Raw genomic sequence first — 21,561 nt, 5'->3', positions numbered from 1 at the left:
GCCATTATGTTTCTAGTTGGGTTTTTTAATACATGTATTCACATCTAAGTATTTCATTAATCAGATAAATATCTGATTCAAGAATAATTTTTAAAGCCATATGATTTATAACTGCAACTGGTGCTAAAACAAAATATTTATAAAAATGGTACCATAAAAGATCACAAATTAAACACTGGATGTTAAAACTAAATCAGTCCTGTGACTTTACCAATATAAAACTTATTGTACATCCTTATATGCTTTGAGAAAACATGGAATAGTTCACCTACAAAATGTGCAGATTTTCTGCTCTACATTTGTGACTGAATTAGCTGAATATTGATTAATACAGAAGTCACCCACAGAGCAACTGAAAACATTTAATTTCTATGTATGTCATGCATGTGTCTCAGCTTCATTCTATACAAAATGTGCACCAGCCTAGTAAACTCCTCACCATAACCTAATCAATAATTCAATGTCATGTACACAAATTTCACTCACCTGTGTGTTCTACTTATAAAGTAACTAGGTTTTACAAGACAGGTGCTTGCTTTTCATATGTTTCTGATTAACTAGGAGGTTAAACTGTAAAAACTAATGTGATGATCAAATATATTTTCTACCACAGAATCAAACGTGAATCAGACAAGCTGTATGACATTTGGAGTGTTTGTTAGGTTTGTAGAATCAAACACACCTACAGTTATATTTAGAGGGATCCGTCAATGATAAAAGCAATGATAACACACCTACAGTTATATTTAGAGGGATCCGTCAATGATAAAAGCAATGATAACACATAGTGAACTATTAAGCCAGCCTGATGTATGTCTATACTCACATAGTTAACAAATCACCATTATCATGAAAAGCATTTGAATGAATACTGTTTAAATTATTCCCCTGTAGGTATCTGAAATATTGAAAAATAGTGACATGTCAAAACCTGTCATATTATTATGCTGCTCTAATATATTTAGGACTCCAGTGGCTAATATTAGAATGCTTGATTCAATTCAATATAGATGCAAAACAAATATAAAAAAAATCTCAGTTTTTTTTAAGAACAGACAGACAATATGAGGGGAGAGTTGTGATCCTGCTTACATGTTGAACCTCACCACATTCTGTTTGGATGTGCCTGTTCGAAGTCAGAAGCCTTTAATTCAGTGGTTGTCGTTTGTTGATGTGTTACATATTTGTTTTTTGTCATTTTTTATATGTAAATTAGGCCGTTACTTTTCTCCTTTGAATTGTTTTACATTTGTCATTTCGAGGCCTTTCTATGAGGTAAGGGCTTTGTTCATTGTTGAAGGCCATATGGTGACCTATAGTTGTTAAATACTGTGCTATATGGTCACTTGTGGAGAGTTGTCTTACTGGCAATCATACCATATCTTCTTACTTATATATCCGAATTTTTTTGACAAGATAAGTAAATTTCAAAGAACTTACAATTCCTCCAGGTTCGTCAAAAATGATAAATCATTGGCACCAATAGAAGTTATATTATTATCACTCAGATCACTGAAAAATAAAATATTGACATTAAGGCATATTCAAATTATATAATTATCAATAAGATCAATGAAAAAATACAATATTTATTAATAAAAACAACAAAAAGTTCTAAGATTTAGAAGATCCAATCACTCCTCTTCACACCTTTATACCATGAAGGCATTAGTCTATACTATACCCTAAATACTACCTACCAAATATAGACTATTTACCGGGGTTTGTAATAACATGAGCAACATGATGGGTGCCACATATGGATCAGACAAGTGACACATGTGGAGCAGGATCTGCATTCCCTTCAAGAGCACCTATGATCACCCCAGCTTTTGGTGGGGTTTGTGTTGCTTAGTCTTATTTTTGTATGCTGTTTCTTGAGTATTATTATTTGTCTGTAAGTCTTTGTCTTTTTAGCCATGGTGTTGTCAGTTTATTTTCAATCTATGAGTTTGACTGTCCCTCTGGTATCTTTTGTCCCTCTTTTATCTATTGTTGAAAACAGTTTCTGGGCTACTAAATGGCTATTTTATGTGATGTTGGGTTGCTGTTTCATTGATATATATATATAGAAATTTTGGCATGCATTTATTAATACAATTGTTGAGCAATGTACAAAAACATAAGATAATTTTTGCACTTTCATAAGATACTACTTACAAGTAGTGCTATCAAAATTAAAATGTGTGTCTAATCTTTAGCAACATCCATACCATTGACTTTCTTTAGAAATCATAAAAACATATCAGATATCTCTGGATTTACTGTACAGTACAGTACACAACATTTTCTTCAGTACAATCAGAAGTTACTTATAAAACAAGAATGTGTTCAAAGTACACAGATGCCCCATCAACATTATCTTTTTCTATGTTCAGTTGACTGTGAAATGAGGTCAAATTCAAACTTGACATTAACATTAGAAAGATCATATTATAGGGAACATGTGTACTCAGTTTTAAGTTAATTGGACTTCAATTGCATCAAAAACTACTATGACTGCAAATTTTAACCTTAAGCAGTACAGGCAGACAAACGATTCAACAAATGAATGAACAGATGAACACACAGACGCACAGACCGAAAAACAGAATGCATCTAGATGAGGCATAAAAATATAACTACAGTACCAGGAATAGACATTAAAACAATATTTTGTTTTTTGCCACTTTCTTGATTTTTCTTTAATTTCTTTTATCTGTAATTTCAACCTGAGGATATTAATCAGTAGACAGAAATTTAAGGTAGAACCCCTTAGTACATAAATTGTATGACTCAAGTCAACTTTAACTTTGGTTCAAATTTGTCCAATAGATTCTGACAATTGGATCTTTGAAAAAGTATCAAGAAGTCACATTCCATGGAACACACTATTTACAATTAATTAATCATTTTTATAAATTATATAAAAAAAACGCCAACACAAGATTATTTCTGACTTATCTAATCTGAATGGATTTAGATGAAAATTTACAAGGTAGAAGGTATAATAGACTCACTAAATCTGTCATGGAAAAGTTATCAACATGTTTGTCTTGTAACTAACTAAAATATACACTAAATTGAGGTCTTTTTATTACAATGGGCCTGAGCTAGAAAGATTGTTAAATTAGAAATTAGACACTATTTTCATGTTTCAGCCACTCATTCAAAACATATTACAAAAAAAACTCCTTGTAAGTCATTAACATTCCAGTATAACTTACTATTTATGCTCTGTAAGAGTTTCATGAACAGAGGAGCCCCAAAATCATAGAGTCAGTGCTTGTCTTGAGTTATTTAGTATATATAAATACTTGTTGTCAGAGAGGAAACTGTTTTTCTTTTAATCTATTCAATTTGACGGAGCATTCTTCAACTAGAATTCCTAATTTTGTATGTAATTATTTTTTGAAGACAGATTCTTTAAAGACAAAGCAATGTTGCTTGTTTGTAGATTCTATTTGTTATAGTACTGTATGATCTAACATTGCATATATGATTCATTGAATTAAGTATTGTTGGAATCAATATACCAAATATCATGGCAAAAAATTGAACAAACTATAGACTTGTTGTCATCCCTGGTCTTCCCTCATTAATCTAAAGTAGTCTCTATTATAAGGCATACAATGAAGAAAAATAATTTTGCATCATTATTAAAGTCATTATCCCTCAAGTCTGACCGAAATTCATTGAAGCATAACTGCTGCTTTCATCACATTCTCAGAAAAGTAGACCAAAGTTTTAAAAACACGAATTCCCTCGACTAAAAGCTGACTGTAACCTTTGAAGCATAACATTATATTTCACTAGTTATCACAAATCTGGACCAAAGAACAGGTAATTAGACCTCCTCGAGAAATCGTTAGCTACATACAGGGATAAATCAACATTTATCCTTCTAAAACATGTCAAGTATTGGTCAAATACTGCCTAAAGATTGTAAGGTAACAGACTGGGATCTGACTGGACATAAAAAAACAGAACTTTAAGGATTAAAACGATATCATATATTCAAATGTACTAAATATCCGCAAAAGTCAAAGAATATTGAAAAATATGAGAGTAAAAATGCTTTGAAATGAAAATAAAATATAATTTGACAACCAGAAAACTATAGCTAGTTGAACTAATGTTCAAACATTAATTTTTTATTCCTTTAAGAATTTCAACATTAAAGCTTATCAATTTGATGTTTATATATAATTATAGGTAAAATAAAGAGTCACAAAATTTCTTACATCAAATCTACTGATTTATATTAGAACTGGTTTCAAATTCAATATCAAGTTCAGGAATGACATAATTGACATATTATAGCTTTTATTAAAAGGACCTAGAAGAAATGTAAATATAGATTTTGCCTAAACTTCGGCCTGATTCAGGTGTTTTCTCAATAGCGATGATAAAGTTGAAAACAATATAACACTGGGTTAAATCTTAAGTCATTAGTAATATCGTTGAACTTGGTTTGATTTTATTACCAATAAAGGTTTTGGACTAAGACTTTTAACATTGATTTTAGACATAATTTAAATCCCTCTCATACTATCTTACAATCTGCTATATTGATCTTGCGAAAATCAAATCTTAACATTCATATCATTTTTATCGACCTCCATTTTTTTAATTACTCATACCAAATGGTACTTGTCATGAGGGTTTATAGGATCTTAGCTGATACTTATTCAAAATTACATGTCAGAAACTATAAATAGATGCTTCTGTTTGTTTGTTTTCAAATAAAATTTTCATTTCTACTATCCAAGTCTTTATGGAAGTATAATTTATGGTCTTATTGTAAAAATGTAGCATCAACGCTCTTTGTAGTCTGTTATTGCCAATGTGACGATCACAGTGACAGCTTTTTGGAAAGTTTTGCCTAACTATGTGTGTCGGAGTTGCACCCAAAGTAAATCTCAAATGTCAGAGCTATCTAGGACTATGCTCTAGTATAACAGCTATAATTCAATCTTTAATACTCATAGTGAACAAGCTATGCTGCCTATATGTATATAGGTCTGTCTTTATACATTGTAGTTCATGTTTGTTTTTCAAGAATGCAATGATTGATTGATTGTTGGTTGCTTAAAGGGGCACTAGCTGTTAAATTCATTGTAACCGATTGGACTCAAATTCTCATATTTGGTTTATAACAATGTAAAACATTTATCCAAACTATCAAAAGTCTAAAATAAACAGTTTACAGAGCATGGGGTAGATAATATATAGGTTCGTTTCGTGTGTATTTTAGTCCAGACGCCATCTAATTAACTATCGATTTGACCTCAGATGACCATATAAGCGATGTAAACAAAAATAAAGATACGAATAGATTAAAACAACACGTGCAATTGCATTTTTATAGGTCTGTTTGATTTTATTTTATAGATTAAAAATAGATGTTTCTAATTGTTTTTAACCATATAAGAATGATTTTATGTGCATCGAATTAGTAATCAAATGATTTACCGTAGTTTCACTTTCATTGTTGACATTTTTTTTATTTAAATAACCAGTACACGTACAATGCATGCGTTGTCAATCTCTAGCTAGGGGTTAACTTGAAGTTCACATGAATACCGGTTAGAATGATGATGACGTTTTCACTTGCAAGCGAATCAGTCAAAAATTATGTTTAATCGCTTATTTCAACAAAATTAAAGGAAATTGATTGCTAAAAGCAAATTATCATTTCATTATTCCAATTTAATTAATGATTGATCTAAAAAAAATCATACTTTATTTTTTTATATATATCGTAGCTAGTGCCCCTTTAACGTCCAGTTGCAAATAGTTCATGCATATTCAGAACAATCAAGGACGTAACAATCAGATTCGTTTTTAAAATGTTACAATATACGACCAAACAATTTCCAATTTTTGCCGTTGTATAAAAATGGTGGAAGGTAATTCTAATTGCTCCACACATCTGTTCATTCAAGTGACCTCATTAATTGACAAAGGTCACAGATTAGTAGGATAACTACCTGACTATTAAATAGAAACAATGTTTCTGGCACACACCTAAAAGTATAACGTTGCAACCATTTAGCATATATTAGCAAGTTATAATAAAAGCCTTCAAAATGGACTTAAAACTTCCCCAAAAGGTAACTAGTCCAATGGTCAAAACCTGATCTCCTGAGTATTACATCATTTATCTGACACTGACATAATTGATGAAATTTATTGTACCTGGTACATGTATTTGAAGAGATTTTTACTTTTCTGATTAGTAATTTTTCACCACCTTATAGTGTACCATGACAGCACTCCTTAATGCATAATACATTAATGTTTAGATCTTTACTTTATTTGTTCAAGTTATTGATTATATTAAAGTAAGGATCAAAACATTTAGGCTAAAGTTCCGACTGAGACCCCCACCTCAAAATCAAAAAGATATGCATTAATAATGTTTACTAATCAAATATTATGGATTTTTGTTTCCTTCTTTATTTGCTGACATTTAATAATAAAACTGCCTGGTTTTTTTTTAAACTGGAACTTAAACAGAAATTTGAATGTTATAATGTGTTGATTTAATATAAGTAAATACAGACTAAAACTGAAGTTATTTTACAGGTTATAGTAATCTATTGCTGGTTAATAACTTCAATTAAAATCAATTAAAAGTGAGGCTGAAATTCTTTGAAATTCCAACTCTTTTTTAATTTTGGTATTGAAGATCACAATTAAGATAAAATTCCTACACCTAACAGTACCTTTTTTCTCATTAGATTCATCTGAATAACCAGTAATTAAATAAAAGGACATCAAAGTATATATATATTCACCGTAATATTTCAAATTTCAACTCATTACTTGGGACTTCAAAGCATGTTTTCTATGTATGTTTGAAAGTGGTTATTGGAGTGCAATTTATAGCTTTCATTTTGCTACATTTAAGGAATATTCAGGAATATGTCTACTTCATGAAAAGCTATGATTCCTTGTCCGTAGTATGCAGTACTTTATAAAGGTGGTTTATGTTTAAACAACTCCTTAAAATTTTTATAAGCCTAAAGGAATCGAATTACGAATATTTTGGGCCATCACTTTATAAAGTCAAAATGTGTCAAACATAATAATCTCCTTGCTGTCAAATAAATATGTTTAGTCTAAAAAAAACTTTGTATGTTCTACCAGCCATTATCAACCATTTTTTTCTAGAATCTTGAAAAATCTTTCCCTCCAACTTTAATAACCTTCCAGTAAATCTGGTTATCAAGCCATAAGCTTCATTCTGTTATAGCTTTATTCTTCACAATCAAAATTAGTATGTGCATGTCATACATATCAATATCGATATTTTATGGGTGATGTGTGCATCATAGTGCATGTATTGTTACATTTACAGGGAAGTGACAAAAATTCTGTTAAAAAAAGAAATATTCTTTTAATTTCATCTGGATAGTGATCATAATAATCAATGTGAAATATTATTTCGTTTTAGTGTATTTGCATGGGCAGATAAGCCTTAGCTGTGGAACCTAACGGTCTGCAAATTGTCAAAATAAAGAATAAGGATCTATGGGCTACAGTTCGGCAGCTAGATAAGCCCTTGCCCTCTCCTTATTATTTTAGGGAATAATTAGCCAGACTACAAATAAAACACATCATTATAAAGTTTAAACTAATCGTTCCTTTTCTTCTTAATCTGTTTTAATATTTTAACATGTTTAACAGGAATTTTAACTACCCAAAATGTACAAAAGAGAATATTAAAACCATGTTCTATTAGAATCTGGAAATAGAGATCATGATTATAAAGAATTTATTTTTAAGTATTTTGATAGGGAAATGTTCAAGATGTCAAACTTTAATATGGGAAATGTTATGGAAAACAAACAAAAAACAAAGAAATTTTAAATAAAACTATTTTTATAACTGAATACAAATTAAAATTTAGGAGGACTTTCCAAAATTAGAATATTAGCCAATGGCAAATTTAAAAGTAATAAAACTTATTCAACCCGTTAAAACTGTCTTAAGTAAGTGAATAAGTTACTTAGTCTATAAAACACTATACTGCACAATAGAACCATGCATGGTAATTTTTTATTGTCTTTTTTAAGGTCATCAAAGGTCATAACAGAAATGTAAAAAAAAAAATAACAATGAACGAGATTTTGTACCCTTTTAAGTTGAAGAGATTTCCATGTCAGGTAACCTGATGATGTCATGTAACCTGACAATACTTAGATAATATAAGTGAATAAAATACGGTAATATAAAATTACAATATTGATAGAAATGATTTCATATTACAAAATATTACAAATAAAAGGAGATCTTCCAAATAGGAACCAAACTTGTATTCTATTGTTATGAGAGCTGTCAACCCCTGGTAATCTTACTTTCAAGGTTCAATACTAAGTTCCGATTTCATTAAGGTTTTGATTTTCAAAGTGCAATCTATGTCACATGGACAAAAGGAAATCTATATATATAAATATCCTTTTTTTCTTTTTAAAGATTATTATATCTTTGCAGCTAAAAAGAGAATAATAGATCTATTCTTATTAAAATATAAATATCAATATAACTAATCATTCTTAATTTTGTTTCGTCTACTTCTTAATACTTTATTTTAAAACTTTTAATACTAGCTTTCAACAATTATATTAGTGTGTAGTGCTTACTTTGAAATCAAATGGAAAAGTTTGGCCAATTCAATAAATTAAATACTACCCTTGATATTTATGATGATTTTTTTAAATAATGACATTTCACCTTATCTTTAAAAAAAATAAAAAAAATAATATAGATATTAGTATTATTCTATAAAAAATATATTGCAAGTCATTTAATAATATTAGACTCCTTTCACAATTGTCAAAATCTAACTTTTCTCACATTTAAAATATTTAATTTTGCAATACTTAAAAAAAAAAAATGCCAAAACAAAGAAATTACCTTCAAAAAAGGTATGTTATTATTTTTTAAGTACAATTATTACTCACAAAAATAACCTAACTGAAAATTGGATAAGTAGTTGAACTCTTTAGAAGAGAAAAAGATTTCATACACCTTTCAAGACATATAACATAACTTTAATGCAGCATGTACTTTTTAGAAATCCTTTTGAAAAATCACAATTTAAAAATCTTATATATATACGTCATTAGGTCTTCAATGACAGACACATTAAAATATTTGATTCACAATTTGATTCAATAAAATATTCATATGTATCACTCTGTGTGCATTGGTCAGAGTTTTTCAGATGCCAGACTTATTTCAACTGATATGGCCATAAATACATGTATCATGATTAACTACAAGCCTGTTGTACAAGCCAGTAGAAATGTAGTAGAGCTAGTTACAAATTTCTTAATAGAGGAGCTAGACACACAGAAATTTTCTGAAAATTGGATTTGAAGTATTATATAGTTCATTAGAACAAAAGTTCATGAGGATTATCAAAATTTAAAACATGTTCCACAGGTTAACTTTGGTTTGGTTATTTATAAGTTTAAGGACCTTTCCCCTACCATTTTAGTCTTTGGAAGAACCTATCAACTCCATCAAGATTAATCAACAGAACATTTCATACTGGAGACCATACAAAAAGATTGTATTAAAATTGTAAGGATCATATATAATTACAATTAATTCGGTCAAATTATAATTCTTGTGATATTCCGACACAAACTGACAAAAAAATTTTTTTTAAACTAGTAGAGAGCTCCTACATCCTTCACAAAAGATGGGAAAATATCATCCTATCTTATATATTATAAACAAAAAAGCTTACATTAAAATTATTTTCCAACAGTGTTTTAAAAATATATATTCCACTCATATTGGCATCTTTATCATGAGGTTCAGTTTTAATGAGAGAAAATTTCACATTTCAAAAATATCCAAATAACTTGAATTAAAAGTCTGTCCAGGGCAAGAAATTGTTAGTTTTCCAATATATTACAAACATTCAGCCTTTTATTAAACATATTGGTTCGAACAAATTGTGTCAAAAGTGAAAGTAAAAGGTTCAGTATTGATATTTCATGTTCATTCACACTTTCAATCTTAAAACTATTGTTCAAAATACTTAGACCAAATGCTACTCTTTTTTTCTTTACATTTTTTCTAGTCATTCTGCCTACATAATGTTTGTATAAAATACCAGAGTGTAAATACATAATTCTTTACACTTAATTTACAATACAGTTTGTTGTTATTGTATAAAAGATTTTAAAAGGTTATTTCTAAGAGGGAGGTACTTGTCTGTTTGTAATCTATGAACAGACTATGGTATATTGGGTCCATGTTTTAATTTTACATTTTTTCAGTTCTGATAGCTCGGATAGGAGACAAAACCTGTCTTTTGTTATTAAAGATCGTAATATAACAAATCTACAAAAACATTGATTCCTTACAAATTAATTTCTTAGTAGATTGAACATGATGATTTACACATGACAAATATGATTGTGCTCTATATATTCTATACATACAATAAAAATACACCATTATCATACTTGAAGGGTCAGCATGTTCATGACATGAATGGTAATATGCCAAAATATATTGATGAAAACAATAAATTATTATACTATGGTAAATTAACTGCTATAGATGTTAAATATACTAAGGTCAACTCAGGACGTGATGGTCTTCAAACTGTATTAATATTGAATTTTTAAAAAAAAACAGGAAAAATTATTCATACTTTTGTTGTTCAAAAGAGTTAGTTGTTTATATTTATTTTCCATTAATTAAAATTATTTATTTCATTAATTCTATGAACTTTTAAATATCTTTGTTTTCAAAATTCCAAATTTAAAATATTTTAAATATCTACCAATTAAAATGAGGAAATTTTCAAAAATTGTATAACAGGCAGTCACTTATCTTGAGATAATCAACTGTTGACAATATTTATTATTATAAAAAAAAAGCTCTATAAGGCACCCAATTTAGTGTTAAGTAGTTCTTAATTTTTCATCACCAGTTATGTTATTGCATGTCATCTTTTATTATTTAAAGCTAATATTATCCATAATAACTTCATTCTTGAATTTAATGTTTTTACATTATTAAAAATGATTGCAATGTTGAAAATTTTCACTGACAAAACATCTAGTCACTTATTGAACTAGCTACAACAATACTTGAAATGTCATATAATTATCATTCAACTCATCCATACCACCTATACTTAATCACAGCCAAAAATCAAACCACATATGTATTCATTATATGTCCTTGATCAGATATTGACAACTGTTTTGTTTCAATCATGTCTAACTAGAACAAGGATAATACCAATCAAACAAAAATTACAGGCATTTAAATTTAAAAGGAGCACTTAATAACAGATAAACATGCTTTATGCAATCCATGGATTTCTTTTGGACTGATTGTGGCTTTCAATGACTAGAACTTAGACCCTTAAAAACAAGCTTAAGCAAATTCCCTGTACTTAATGACATAGCTAATAGGAATGACACTTCCCTTCACATCATATGTAAGAAAGGACTTCACTAACCACCATGCCAATGAAAGTTTTTTTTCCTCAAGTTTGAATGATTGATTGTTGGTTGCTTTACGCCGCATTAGCACAAAAAGGCTATATTGTGGCGATGAATTAAATTTTCTTGGTATTATCAGAAATTATTAGGAAATGAGCAATTTTGTATTTAACACATGTCTGTTTTTGTTCAGTATCTTTATTAACTATGACCCGACAATAAAATGGACAACAATAAGGTAGTGTCAAGTCCCGTCAATATATAAATTCCTAGGGGGGAGGGGGTATGCAGTTATCGTTTTTTTTTTTAATCAATTTTGCCACCTAAATGAACATGTGAGTTAATTATAAAGTATCATTCATGTATACATGAACTACAATCCAGTGCCAAGAGCAACACCTACGATTCTAAAACACTAACAGATACTAGGTTATGATTAATCAATTAAAACCTAAATTAAATCCATGGTAATTGGCTACTTCTCGGTCATTGATTTGGAAAGTGCGCTTGGCAAGCAACAGTGACGCAAACGTCCGGGAAAAGAAACGACTTCTCAGGATTAAAAACCGTTCAGGTCATTCTGGTGAAACTGTCTGGGCAGAGACATATGACATAATGTGTATATGATATATGTCTCTGATCTGGGGCATAAGATGTATATAAGTCTTCTAAAAAATGTTTCCTCCCTATAACATTAGTTGAGTCAATAAAGCTGGAAAATGCACTTTGCAAGCAACAGAGACGGTAACGTCTGGGGAAAGAAACGGCTTCTCTATAATCATGTACCTAAGCATCTAAGAAAATAACTCAGCCAAAAAACTTAAGTTTGTAAAGCTCGCTGCTTAATAGAAGCATTTTTCACAGTTTTATACGTGTGCATGTTACAAAGTTCGTTGTAGAGGGGTCTAAACACAGCATAAACAACCGATTTCCCAAAAGACCAAAAGAATGATTTTTTTTAACAAAACGCAATCGACTAACAGGTCGAACAACTGATGTTCTAAATGTTCTAAAATTCGCCTGTTTGCAGATGATAGCTTACTCTACCTAGCAATCTCATCTAAGGATGACTGCGAACATCTACAAGAAGATCTCGACAAAATGGTAAAATGGACAAATATTTGGCAAATGATATTCAATCCTTCAAAATGCTATGTCCTTACGATAACCAAAAAAAGGAAAACTATCAACTTCAACTACAACATCAATGGTCATATCCTGGAATCAGTCGCATCAAACCCATACCTAGGAGCTGAACTCACCAACACCATGCCATGGGACAAACAAGTTAACAAAGTTGTCACCAAAGGAAATAAAGCACTAGGCTTCATACGAAGAAATGTTGGATCATGTCCAGAGGAAGTAAAAAAAACAAGCCTATCTTGCCCTTGTCCGACCGCACCTTGAATACGCTTGCAGCGCATGGGACCCTCACCTACAAAAACATATTTATCAGATTGAGATGGTCCAACGCCGTGCAGCACGCTTTATCAAAATCAATTACTCAAGAGAGCCTGGAACAGTAACAACTCTTCTAGAAGAATTAAATCTAACACCACTAGAAATAAGAAGAAAAGTAGCACGTATAACGCTCTTTCATAAAGCCATCCATGAAAGAGTTGCTATACCTATTCCAACGCACATTATTAAACCAAGAAGAACGTCAAGACTCCATCAACCCAACACTAAAAGATATGTACAAATCAGGCCAAACAAAGATATCTACAAATACAGCTTTTTCCCTAGGACCATCAGAGACTGGAATAGACTACCAGATGAACTATTAGAGATCGAGAGCAGTGAGGAATTCAAGACCAAACTCACCAAGCTCCTCTGTAGTGGCTAACAACACAGACAATCGATACTGGTAGAAAATGTTTTTAACCTGCACCTGTATATAATTTTTTAGCACAATTTTGGAACCATTGGTTGTAAATATAGAAAGTTTATTGTCATGTTGGAGGACGTCAAAAGTTAAGCTATACTTGAGTGATGGGTCGAAGTACCCTTTTCAAGTGATGTAGATGTAATCTTAAACCATGCTGACTGCCAAATAAATAGATAGTAAGATGTAACCGGTAAAATGGATCTTTTATCTATTTGATACCAAACAAAAAACAATAACTTGCGGCAAAGATTTTAAACCACAAACATGTAGTACCGTAAAAAAAATGTATACATCATATCTGGATTTCGACAATTAATGATGTTAGGGATCGAACAGTATTTGAAAGGCCATATAATTTACCTGAATTTAGGATAGACTCTTGAATTTTTAAGAGTCAAAATAACATGAAAGGATTATATAAACCGGAGGGAAAATCTATAACAAGCCAAAACAAAAAATATGAACAAGTCTAAATTGAAAACAACATTCAAACCTAACATTGCTTTGGATTAAAACCGCAATTTTTATACGTGTGCATGTAAAACAAATTTCGTTGTAGAGAGGTCTAAATACAGCACAAACAACATTTCCCAAAAGACACAAAAAGTGAAAAGTATACTTTGACAAAACGCATATATTGTACTTCATATCCGTCGGTCACGTTTATTTCGTTTAATTAGAGAAATATCTCATCTGAAAGCATGTATTCGTTTAAGCTGAACGAATCATTGGTAAGACTTCAGTAGAAAAAAAACCTGCAGATTTTAATTCGAAAGTTACTTTGGTTCATGCAATGACTCTACACGGTCATGTAGTTAGAGAGAGGAAACGGAACATGTCACGTCCTGCATACGGTACAATGGAACAATGCCAACCATACAATACGGTACCGTTTCATAAAGAGGATCCCTATACCAATATCTATTTCTTTTTAAAAAGACTGTATAGTTTCAGAGGAAAATAACTTGATTCGGAGTAGCATATTCATGATTAGGCTTGCCACATGAACAGGGTACAATAAACTCTGGCGATGAAACTCTTTTAAAGGAACCATTTTACTCAGGAGCCAAATGATTGAAATAACAAAAACATGGTAAAGGAGAGAATTCTATAAATGATATAAATATATATTGTGTTTTTAATACGTACAAATCGTCTAAAATCACTTCAAAGGTACAAAGGGCAGATATAATTCACAAGCCAGTATTTAGGTGAATTCAGTAAAGCTGTTTTGAACTTGTATCGAATCTATACAAACTGAATGTCGATGTCGCAAATATTGCGGGTTCCACATGTGGAGCAGGATCTGCTTACCCTTTCGGAGCACTTGAGATCCCCCCTAGTTGTTGGTGGGGTTCGTGTTTATTCTTAAGTTTTCTATGTTGTGTCATGTGTATTATTGTTTGTCTTTTTCATTTTTAGCCATGGCGTTGTCAGTTTATTTTAGATTTATGAGTTTGACTGTCGCTTTGGTATCTTTCGTCCCTCTTTTCTAGCAGTCTTAGTGACTGGATCTACTCTCCTTTTGTTTGTTTAGGTATACGGTTTGTTTTGGGTGGGAGTATTTCTTTTATTCAACTCAAAGGACTTTTTGCTATAACGATGCAGAAAATAATTTTTGTTTTTGTATTTTAAAACCTGAAACACATATTTAAAATAAGTTTCATCGATTATATGTCAAGTAAAATTTATATTTATTAAATAGTTATGATAAGCATTGTATTATGCCATCTTCCGGTTTGTGACGCTTGGTACTAAGTATTTAAAGTCGTTTTGTTTGTAAAACTATAAAATATCTTAACATACAGTTTATTTACTAAAATAATAACAAAACGATACATTGAATTCTAATCGGCTTTCAAATAAATCCTACTAAATTTGATGTGAAATTAAATATAATGCAAACAGAAGTTCCATAAGAAATATAAATCTTTGATTAGAAGTCTTATATATATGTATTGTTAACCTAAATTTTGTACTTAAACACTGTATGTACTACAAGCTTATCGGTTTTAATATGACCATGCCAGGAACAATGTCAAGTCTGAAGTTACATTTACAGGGAAACAATCTGTTGTTACGAGTCACTGAAGGAAGCATGTCTACGACAGAGAATTAAGCTTTATTTCAAGTAATTTTAAATTCAGTTTGCAACAATGTCTCGTTTGGAATAGTACTATACTCCTATACGATATAACTTCAAGTTGTGCAAATAAATTCTTATATACACATGTAGTCCACTAGTAGCCTACTTCTATACGGTAAACGCCATAAGTTGTGTTCTTTAAGCGACCCAATGGTGTCAAGGCAGTATAGATTATTTTATATATTATTTAATCAATGCCTGGAATCCTAGCCTCCTGTCCTACCGATGCGTTTAGTAGAAATTTGAACAGTATCATAGTCTAAATAAAATTAAAAAAACGACCTGGAGTTATTTCTTAGAGGTATGCAACAATACTATTGTTTTTATGATTTACATTTGTAAAAGTGCTTCTGACCCATATTATGTTTTATTTCAATCTGATGCTTACTGCCGTATTTCATGTCAGAGAGTTACTTAGGGTGGTATGGGAGTCTTAAATAAAAATGATAGAATTTGTTCATACTTTGCAAAAACGTAGTATCTATTGATTTATGTTGAAAAATATAATAAAAATGATAGGTCACCGCGCATTTTTTCGAGCTAGAGGACGTGACAAAATGACAAATTTTGTATGGATTATACAGGAAAAAACACCATTTTGTGATAAGAAACTAAACAAAATGATAGAATTGTTAAATAATTAAGGAAAAGATAGCTTTCATACAATGCTTTGAGAATACCAAAAGAAAAGATTGGGTCACCGTACGTTTTTTCCGGCTAAAATATAAATAGGAAAATTCCAAAACGAATCCTTCAGAAAATGCACTTTTTTTAGAGTTACCTCCCCTTAAAATACAATTTTATTTTTTTTTAAATAAAAACAACCAAAAATAATCAATATTTGCAAAAATATTAATATTTATAAGTTATATTCTTATAAATTAGTTCTTTTAAATGAAAATTCACATTAAATATCTGCATTCCTGCATCAAATTTTGCTAACTTGATAGAAAATATGGACCTTTGGTCCTCTGTTTTTTACAATTCAAGATGGAGGAAGACACCCATACCACCTTAAAGACGATGTAACACACAGAACAGAGAGATTCTGTCACACTGTTGTTACTGCCACCACCTTTTGACTGAATAATAAAATTGAGAATGGAAATGGGGAATATATCAAAGAGACCAAAACCTCACCATAGAAAAAACAACAGCAGAAGGTCACCAACAGGTCTTCAATGTAACGAGAAATTCCCGCACCTTGAGGCGTTCTTCAGCTGGCCCCTCAACAAATATATACTAGTTCAGTAATAATGAACGCCATACTAAATTCTTAATTATACACAAGAAACTAAAATTAAAATAATACAAGACTAAAAAAGACCAGAGGCTTCTGACTTGGGACAGACGCAATAATGCGACAGGATTAAACATGTTTATGAGATCTCAACCCTCCCCTATACCTCTAGCCAATGAATGTTGGTAGTTCCGTGAAAAATTTGAGACAGAATTAATCTTAGGTCGCCAGTTTTCCGAACTTTACCTTTGTTTTCTTAATTGATACGTTTAATTTGCTGTTCTCGATCCTTTTGCTTAGACTTAAACTAACCCAGAGTATGAACACGTACTTTGATGTTTATGTTTCCCCATTAATTGTCTATATACTTTGTAATGTTATAGAAATTTTTTGTCCTTATTTCTTGGTGAGTATAATTTGTCAATTTTAAATCAACTGGATAATTTACTTGCACATTCTATCCTAATGTTAATTAAGTTGTAAACCTTAAGATACCATATAAATTGTTTTAAAGTTTTATATACTACACGCATTTAAATTGAAATTATCTCATAATGGATCCCGTCGGGTACCCAAGGACATAATAAAACCTAGACTTTTTTGTTAGTTCGATCTGTGGCCTCGATTCTATTCAATAACATTAACAGTTAATCATTTCGTGTATTCAAGGCACATTGAATCATTGAACGGTCTTGAAAAGTAAATTCTCCCCTGTGTTGTGTTCAATAAAACGCTATACTTAGCATAGAACGGTCATATAAAGAAAAGATCAAACACCGAATATCTATCTGTAAATATCCACATGACCTGGTTTAAGGACGAATTTATATGGCAATGAATATGATATTTTTAAAGTTTTGTTTTATTGTGCATGTCCAAGCGTAGTTTTCTGACAACGTATTTTTGTTTTCTCCAGTTTTATCGATCTATCGTCTGATTCATGCTTTAAAGATTAACATGCAATCACCGAACTTTTACAGAAAATTCAATGTCAACTCTTTCATTGCACAACATATAAGTAAATACATATTTCTTATGTATATAAAGGTTCCGATTTAAAACGTCGTGTAACATAATGTGTATTGACTATTCAAAGGAACTAGACTCATATACTGTGGTTCATTTTAAATTCTGACGACTTTTGTTATACAAATAATTCATACATTCAAAAGAAAATTTCAAAGTTGTTAATTATCACAAAAGCGGAAACATATTTAACAAATTAAATATGTCAATACATAGAGAATAACATTTATTTGTAAATTAAATTAAATTTTCATATACCCTTATCGGTATTTTCAGTTTTATAAATTTGAAAAAGTGCCAAATTCCAATCGATATTTGTAAACCTGTCAATGCTGACCCAAGGAATAAAAGAGCACATTTATTAAACACTATGTGTTGGAAATCAAGCCTTTTGAATTACATAGCTTGGGTCAGATATAATCTTATGTATTGGGCAACGTCATGGCTTGTTATAAAGCAGGATTTGTCAATAGAAAACATCGACTTAAATAAATTACAATTTTATCTTAAGAGTATTCAACATTTATCTATGCTTTCAAAAACTTGAAAAATTGTATATTTCTTTGACTTAAAAATGTAGATAAAATCAAGAGAACAAGTATGACAAAACAAGGCCCTATATCATTGATGTTTCATAAATATACAAAAGCTTTCAAATAAATTGTCTTAGTCCCTATCATTGCTAAGAAGCTAAAGCATGAAATCTACTTGTCTTCAATATCTTTATATTTATTTCAGACATCTGCACTTAGCTTCACGTTCACTTAAGAAAATTCAGGTTTTTTTTTTATCAAACTCTCATATTTTGAATTGTCAGTAAAAGAGTTTAATCTGATTAGATGGTACTCCATATTCTAAAATTTTACGCTCAGACGTTGTTGATCCTTACCTCATTATAGTACGACAGAGGAAAACTCAGGGCTTCACTGAAAGCTTCTTAAATCGAAAATGTTGAACAAGTGACTGTTATGTTAACTGATCTAAACTGCCTCTGTTCGAGCAGACACTCATTTATCATTTGTAAAAACAAGAAACATGACAAACATGAATTACCAGATTTTGACCATTGTTCATTTTATATGGTAATATACATATGGTAAAATATGAATATGTCACTTGAAGATGAAAAATTGCAACATGCAAAAAAACACTAATTATATATTAATTTTCAAAATTAAGTTTTTGTGTGTTTTTCATGAAAAAACTAAATGGTCGTAAAAGTATAAAATTGAGGAAAGAAATGGGGAATGTTTCAACGTTTCAGCATTTTTTTAAATTTGTTTTGACAATGTTATTCGTCACTTACAAGTCAATATACTATTTTATCATATATAATGTCAGAGCACAAAAGAGCAATATTTTTTTTAGTCCTCTATATGCATGAAATATTTGCCACTGGACTCTAACCAAACATCTAAAAGTCAATCAATGTTTCCGTTAAAACTGCTTCTAAGCTACTATAATTTCTGAAAAAGTTCTTTGTTAAGGAATGTGTGTTTAACTTTTGTAGTCACAGCCATGTTACTCGGAGATATTTTTTAACAAGAAGCTCCAAAGAGTCTTGCTCGATCATTTTGAAAAATATTGTTTACAAACAATATAACATGTTTTAAGAAGTCAATTTCGGAAGATGAAATGAAACTAGTTACATTAAAAGAGCAAGTGCGTATTTTTGAAACTTGATGGTTTAAGATGAAAAAAAAATCCCACAGGATTTCAATTCATATAGGAAATTGAATATATACGTATGTGCAACTGCTACTGCAAGTTTTGACAACGGATAGATGTTTCAATATATTGTGGGTTTTTTTTAACAGAAAAAAATTGAAAATATGACCATTTGTGTAGTTTTAATGGGCCACCGATACCATACGACCATGTTTGTCACTCTACCAACACTAAACAAGGGTCAAAGTAGAGTTTCTGTAAATTATCAAAATATTCCTTAAAATATGCCACTCAATCAACATGAAAAAAACTTTTTTTGTAAAGGCCCTCAATCTTCCTCCTGCAAAGATTCAAATCATTTCGCATTGTTGTTTCAGACATGTTTTTTTTACTCAGTCAATCAAAAACGAAGATTTCCTCTAACGGCCATGTTTTTGTTTAATTTATCCAAAATCAAACTAGCATCGTTTGAAGTAGACTTCACACATTATTCGTATCAAGTCTGTTTAAAATTGTCTGTTTAAAAAGCTACTTCTTATCGGAGTCAAATACCACAATTATATGCATATCGTTCGAAGATATCTTGCAATCATCCTGCAAAGGAGTAGGTTTAGTAAGACCCCTTTGTGGCCCCAAAATTTAGCAGTTTTACAAAATTGTGAAAATGTAATCTTTTAGCTATTTACTGGAAAGTAGAATGGTTCTGCTACATAAATATGGGCTGTTTTTGAAAATACAATGCACACATATCGGGCACTAGCATCAAAATCAAAATAATTAAAATGCACATTTTAAGTTTTTTACAGGGACATTACATGTGAATAGTTGAGAAGCCTCGTATAGTGGGGTACCCGCACGACTAGACACTTCATTTTGTTAGAACACATAAGCCGTCAATACAAATATTGAATATTAGTATCACGTATTATTCAAGTATATTTATGAATTTGTCAAACAATGTTAACAGAAGTTATTTATTCTATATATGTCAGAAATGTGGAAATTGGTGTGTAATCAATAATAATCTCCCGCGCTAAACATCAATTCTTTAAATAAAGGAACAAGTCGCATAAGGAGGAGCACTCAAATGTTACAAATGTTTCAAATAAAACATCTCGAATTTGGTATCCTTACTTGAACCAATCATTATAAAACAAAGTCAGCACTACCAGTTGATCTGGAACAACCTTAAATAAGAACGATCAATGCCAAAAAAAAATTAAAAAAAAACAAATATAAAAAACGCTTGAGAGCATCGGAAACAAGAATACCTTCACATATATCCTTCTTGTAAAAAAAGTTGTAGAAATTTTCTCCTCACATGTTTTACTCGCAGTGTCAACATATGAGGGAGGGTAGGATGGGTCCTAACTCCGAAATCCCGGACTTAAAAACACAAAATCCCGAGGTCTCGAAATTCGAAAAAAAGAATTCCAGCATCCCGAAAGGGTCAATCCCGAAATCCCGAGCTTTAAAACACCCGATCCCGGAGTCCCGATAAAGGTCCTATTCCCCCTCACATATAAAGACACATGATGTGTTAGTCTCTGATCCTGTCCATAACGTTACAGTATGGTATTAGGTTTCTGATTAGTTTTGTTTTGTTTCAAATATTGTGCATGATACTGTTGTAAAATTATGCCCTTTTATATATGGGTTCTTGATTGTAATAATACAATTCTTATCTAATTATAATACTATTCTTTGAAATTGCTACTCATTTTCAGATACTGCGTGTATAAGTTATGATAAATTAAGAAATCAAAAAAAATTGTAGGCTTACAGTATTTTTTTCTGAGACTGTAGAATCTGAGAGGGCCGAAAACTATGCATTCTTACGACCAATACTATAAAAAGGCAAATATAACCACTGAATATGTTCCAAACTTGAGACTTATGACTTCACAATTTTTGTTTACACCAAGTTATGAATATTCAAACAACTTTTAGGACGAAAATATAATTACAGTAGAAATAATAAAAGACAATTGGCAACGTCATAAATGAGATATATACGACGTGTAAAATTTTGAAATATGTACATATTTTAATATTTTTTTTAGCGTTCAGAAAAGTGAAACAGAAAAGACAATACCAATAAACAAACCCTTATAAAGCAACAAACCGA

The 21,561-nt window shown here is 30.6% G+C and overlaps 1 protein-coding gene across 7 annotated transcripts in view; it reads right to left on the bottom strand.

Moving 5' to 3' along the window:
• Nucleotides 1-21,561, bottom strand: part of LOC134725876 (polycystin-1-like) — an 87,915-nt gene that overhangs the window by 64,899 nt on the left and 1,455 nt on the right. For all 7 annotated transcript variants that reach the window (XM_063590121.1, XM_063590123.1, XM_063590122.1 and 4 more), the window contains exons 3-4: nt 1,441-1,512; nt 827-898 (exon numbers count right to left, since the gene is read on the bottom strand). In XM_063590121.1, the coding sequence (XP_063446191.1) occupies nt 827-898; nt 1,441-1,512 (144 nt within the window). The remainder of the gene's footprint in view (nt 1-826; nt 899-1,440; nt 1,513-21,561) is intronic.

Source organism: Mytilus trossulus, chromosome 7 (assembly GCF_036588685.1).
Source record: "Mytilus trossulus isolate FHL-02 chromosome 7, PNRI_Mtr1.1.1.hap1, whole genome shotgun sequence".
NCBI classification, from domain to species: domain Eukaryota; kingdom Metazoa; phylum Mollusca; class Bivalvia; order Mytilida; family Mytilidae; genus Mytilus; species Mytilus trossulus.
Note: the sequence above shows the minus strand (reverse complement) of the source record. Positions and strands in the feature narration are given on the sequence as shown.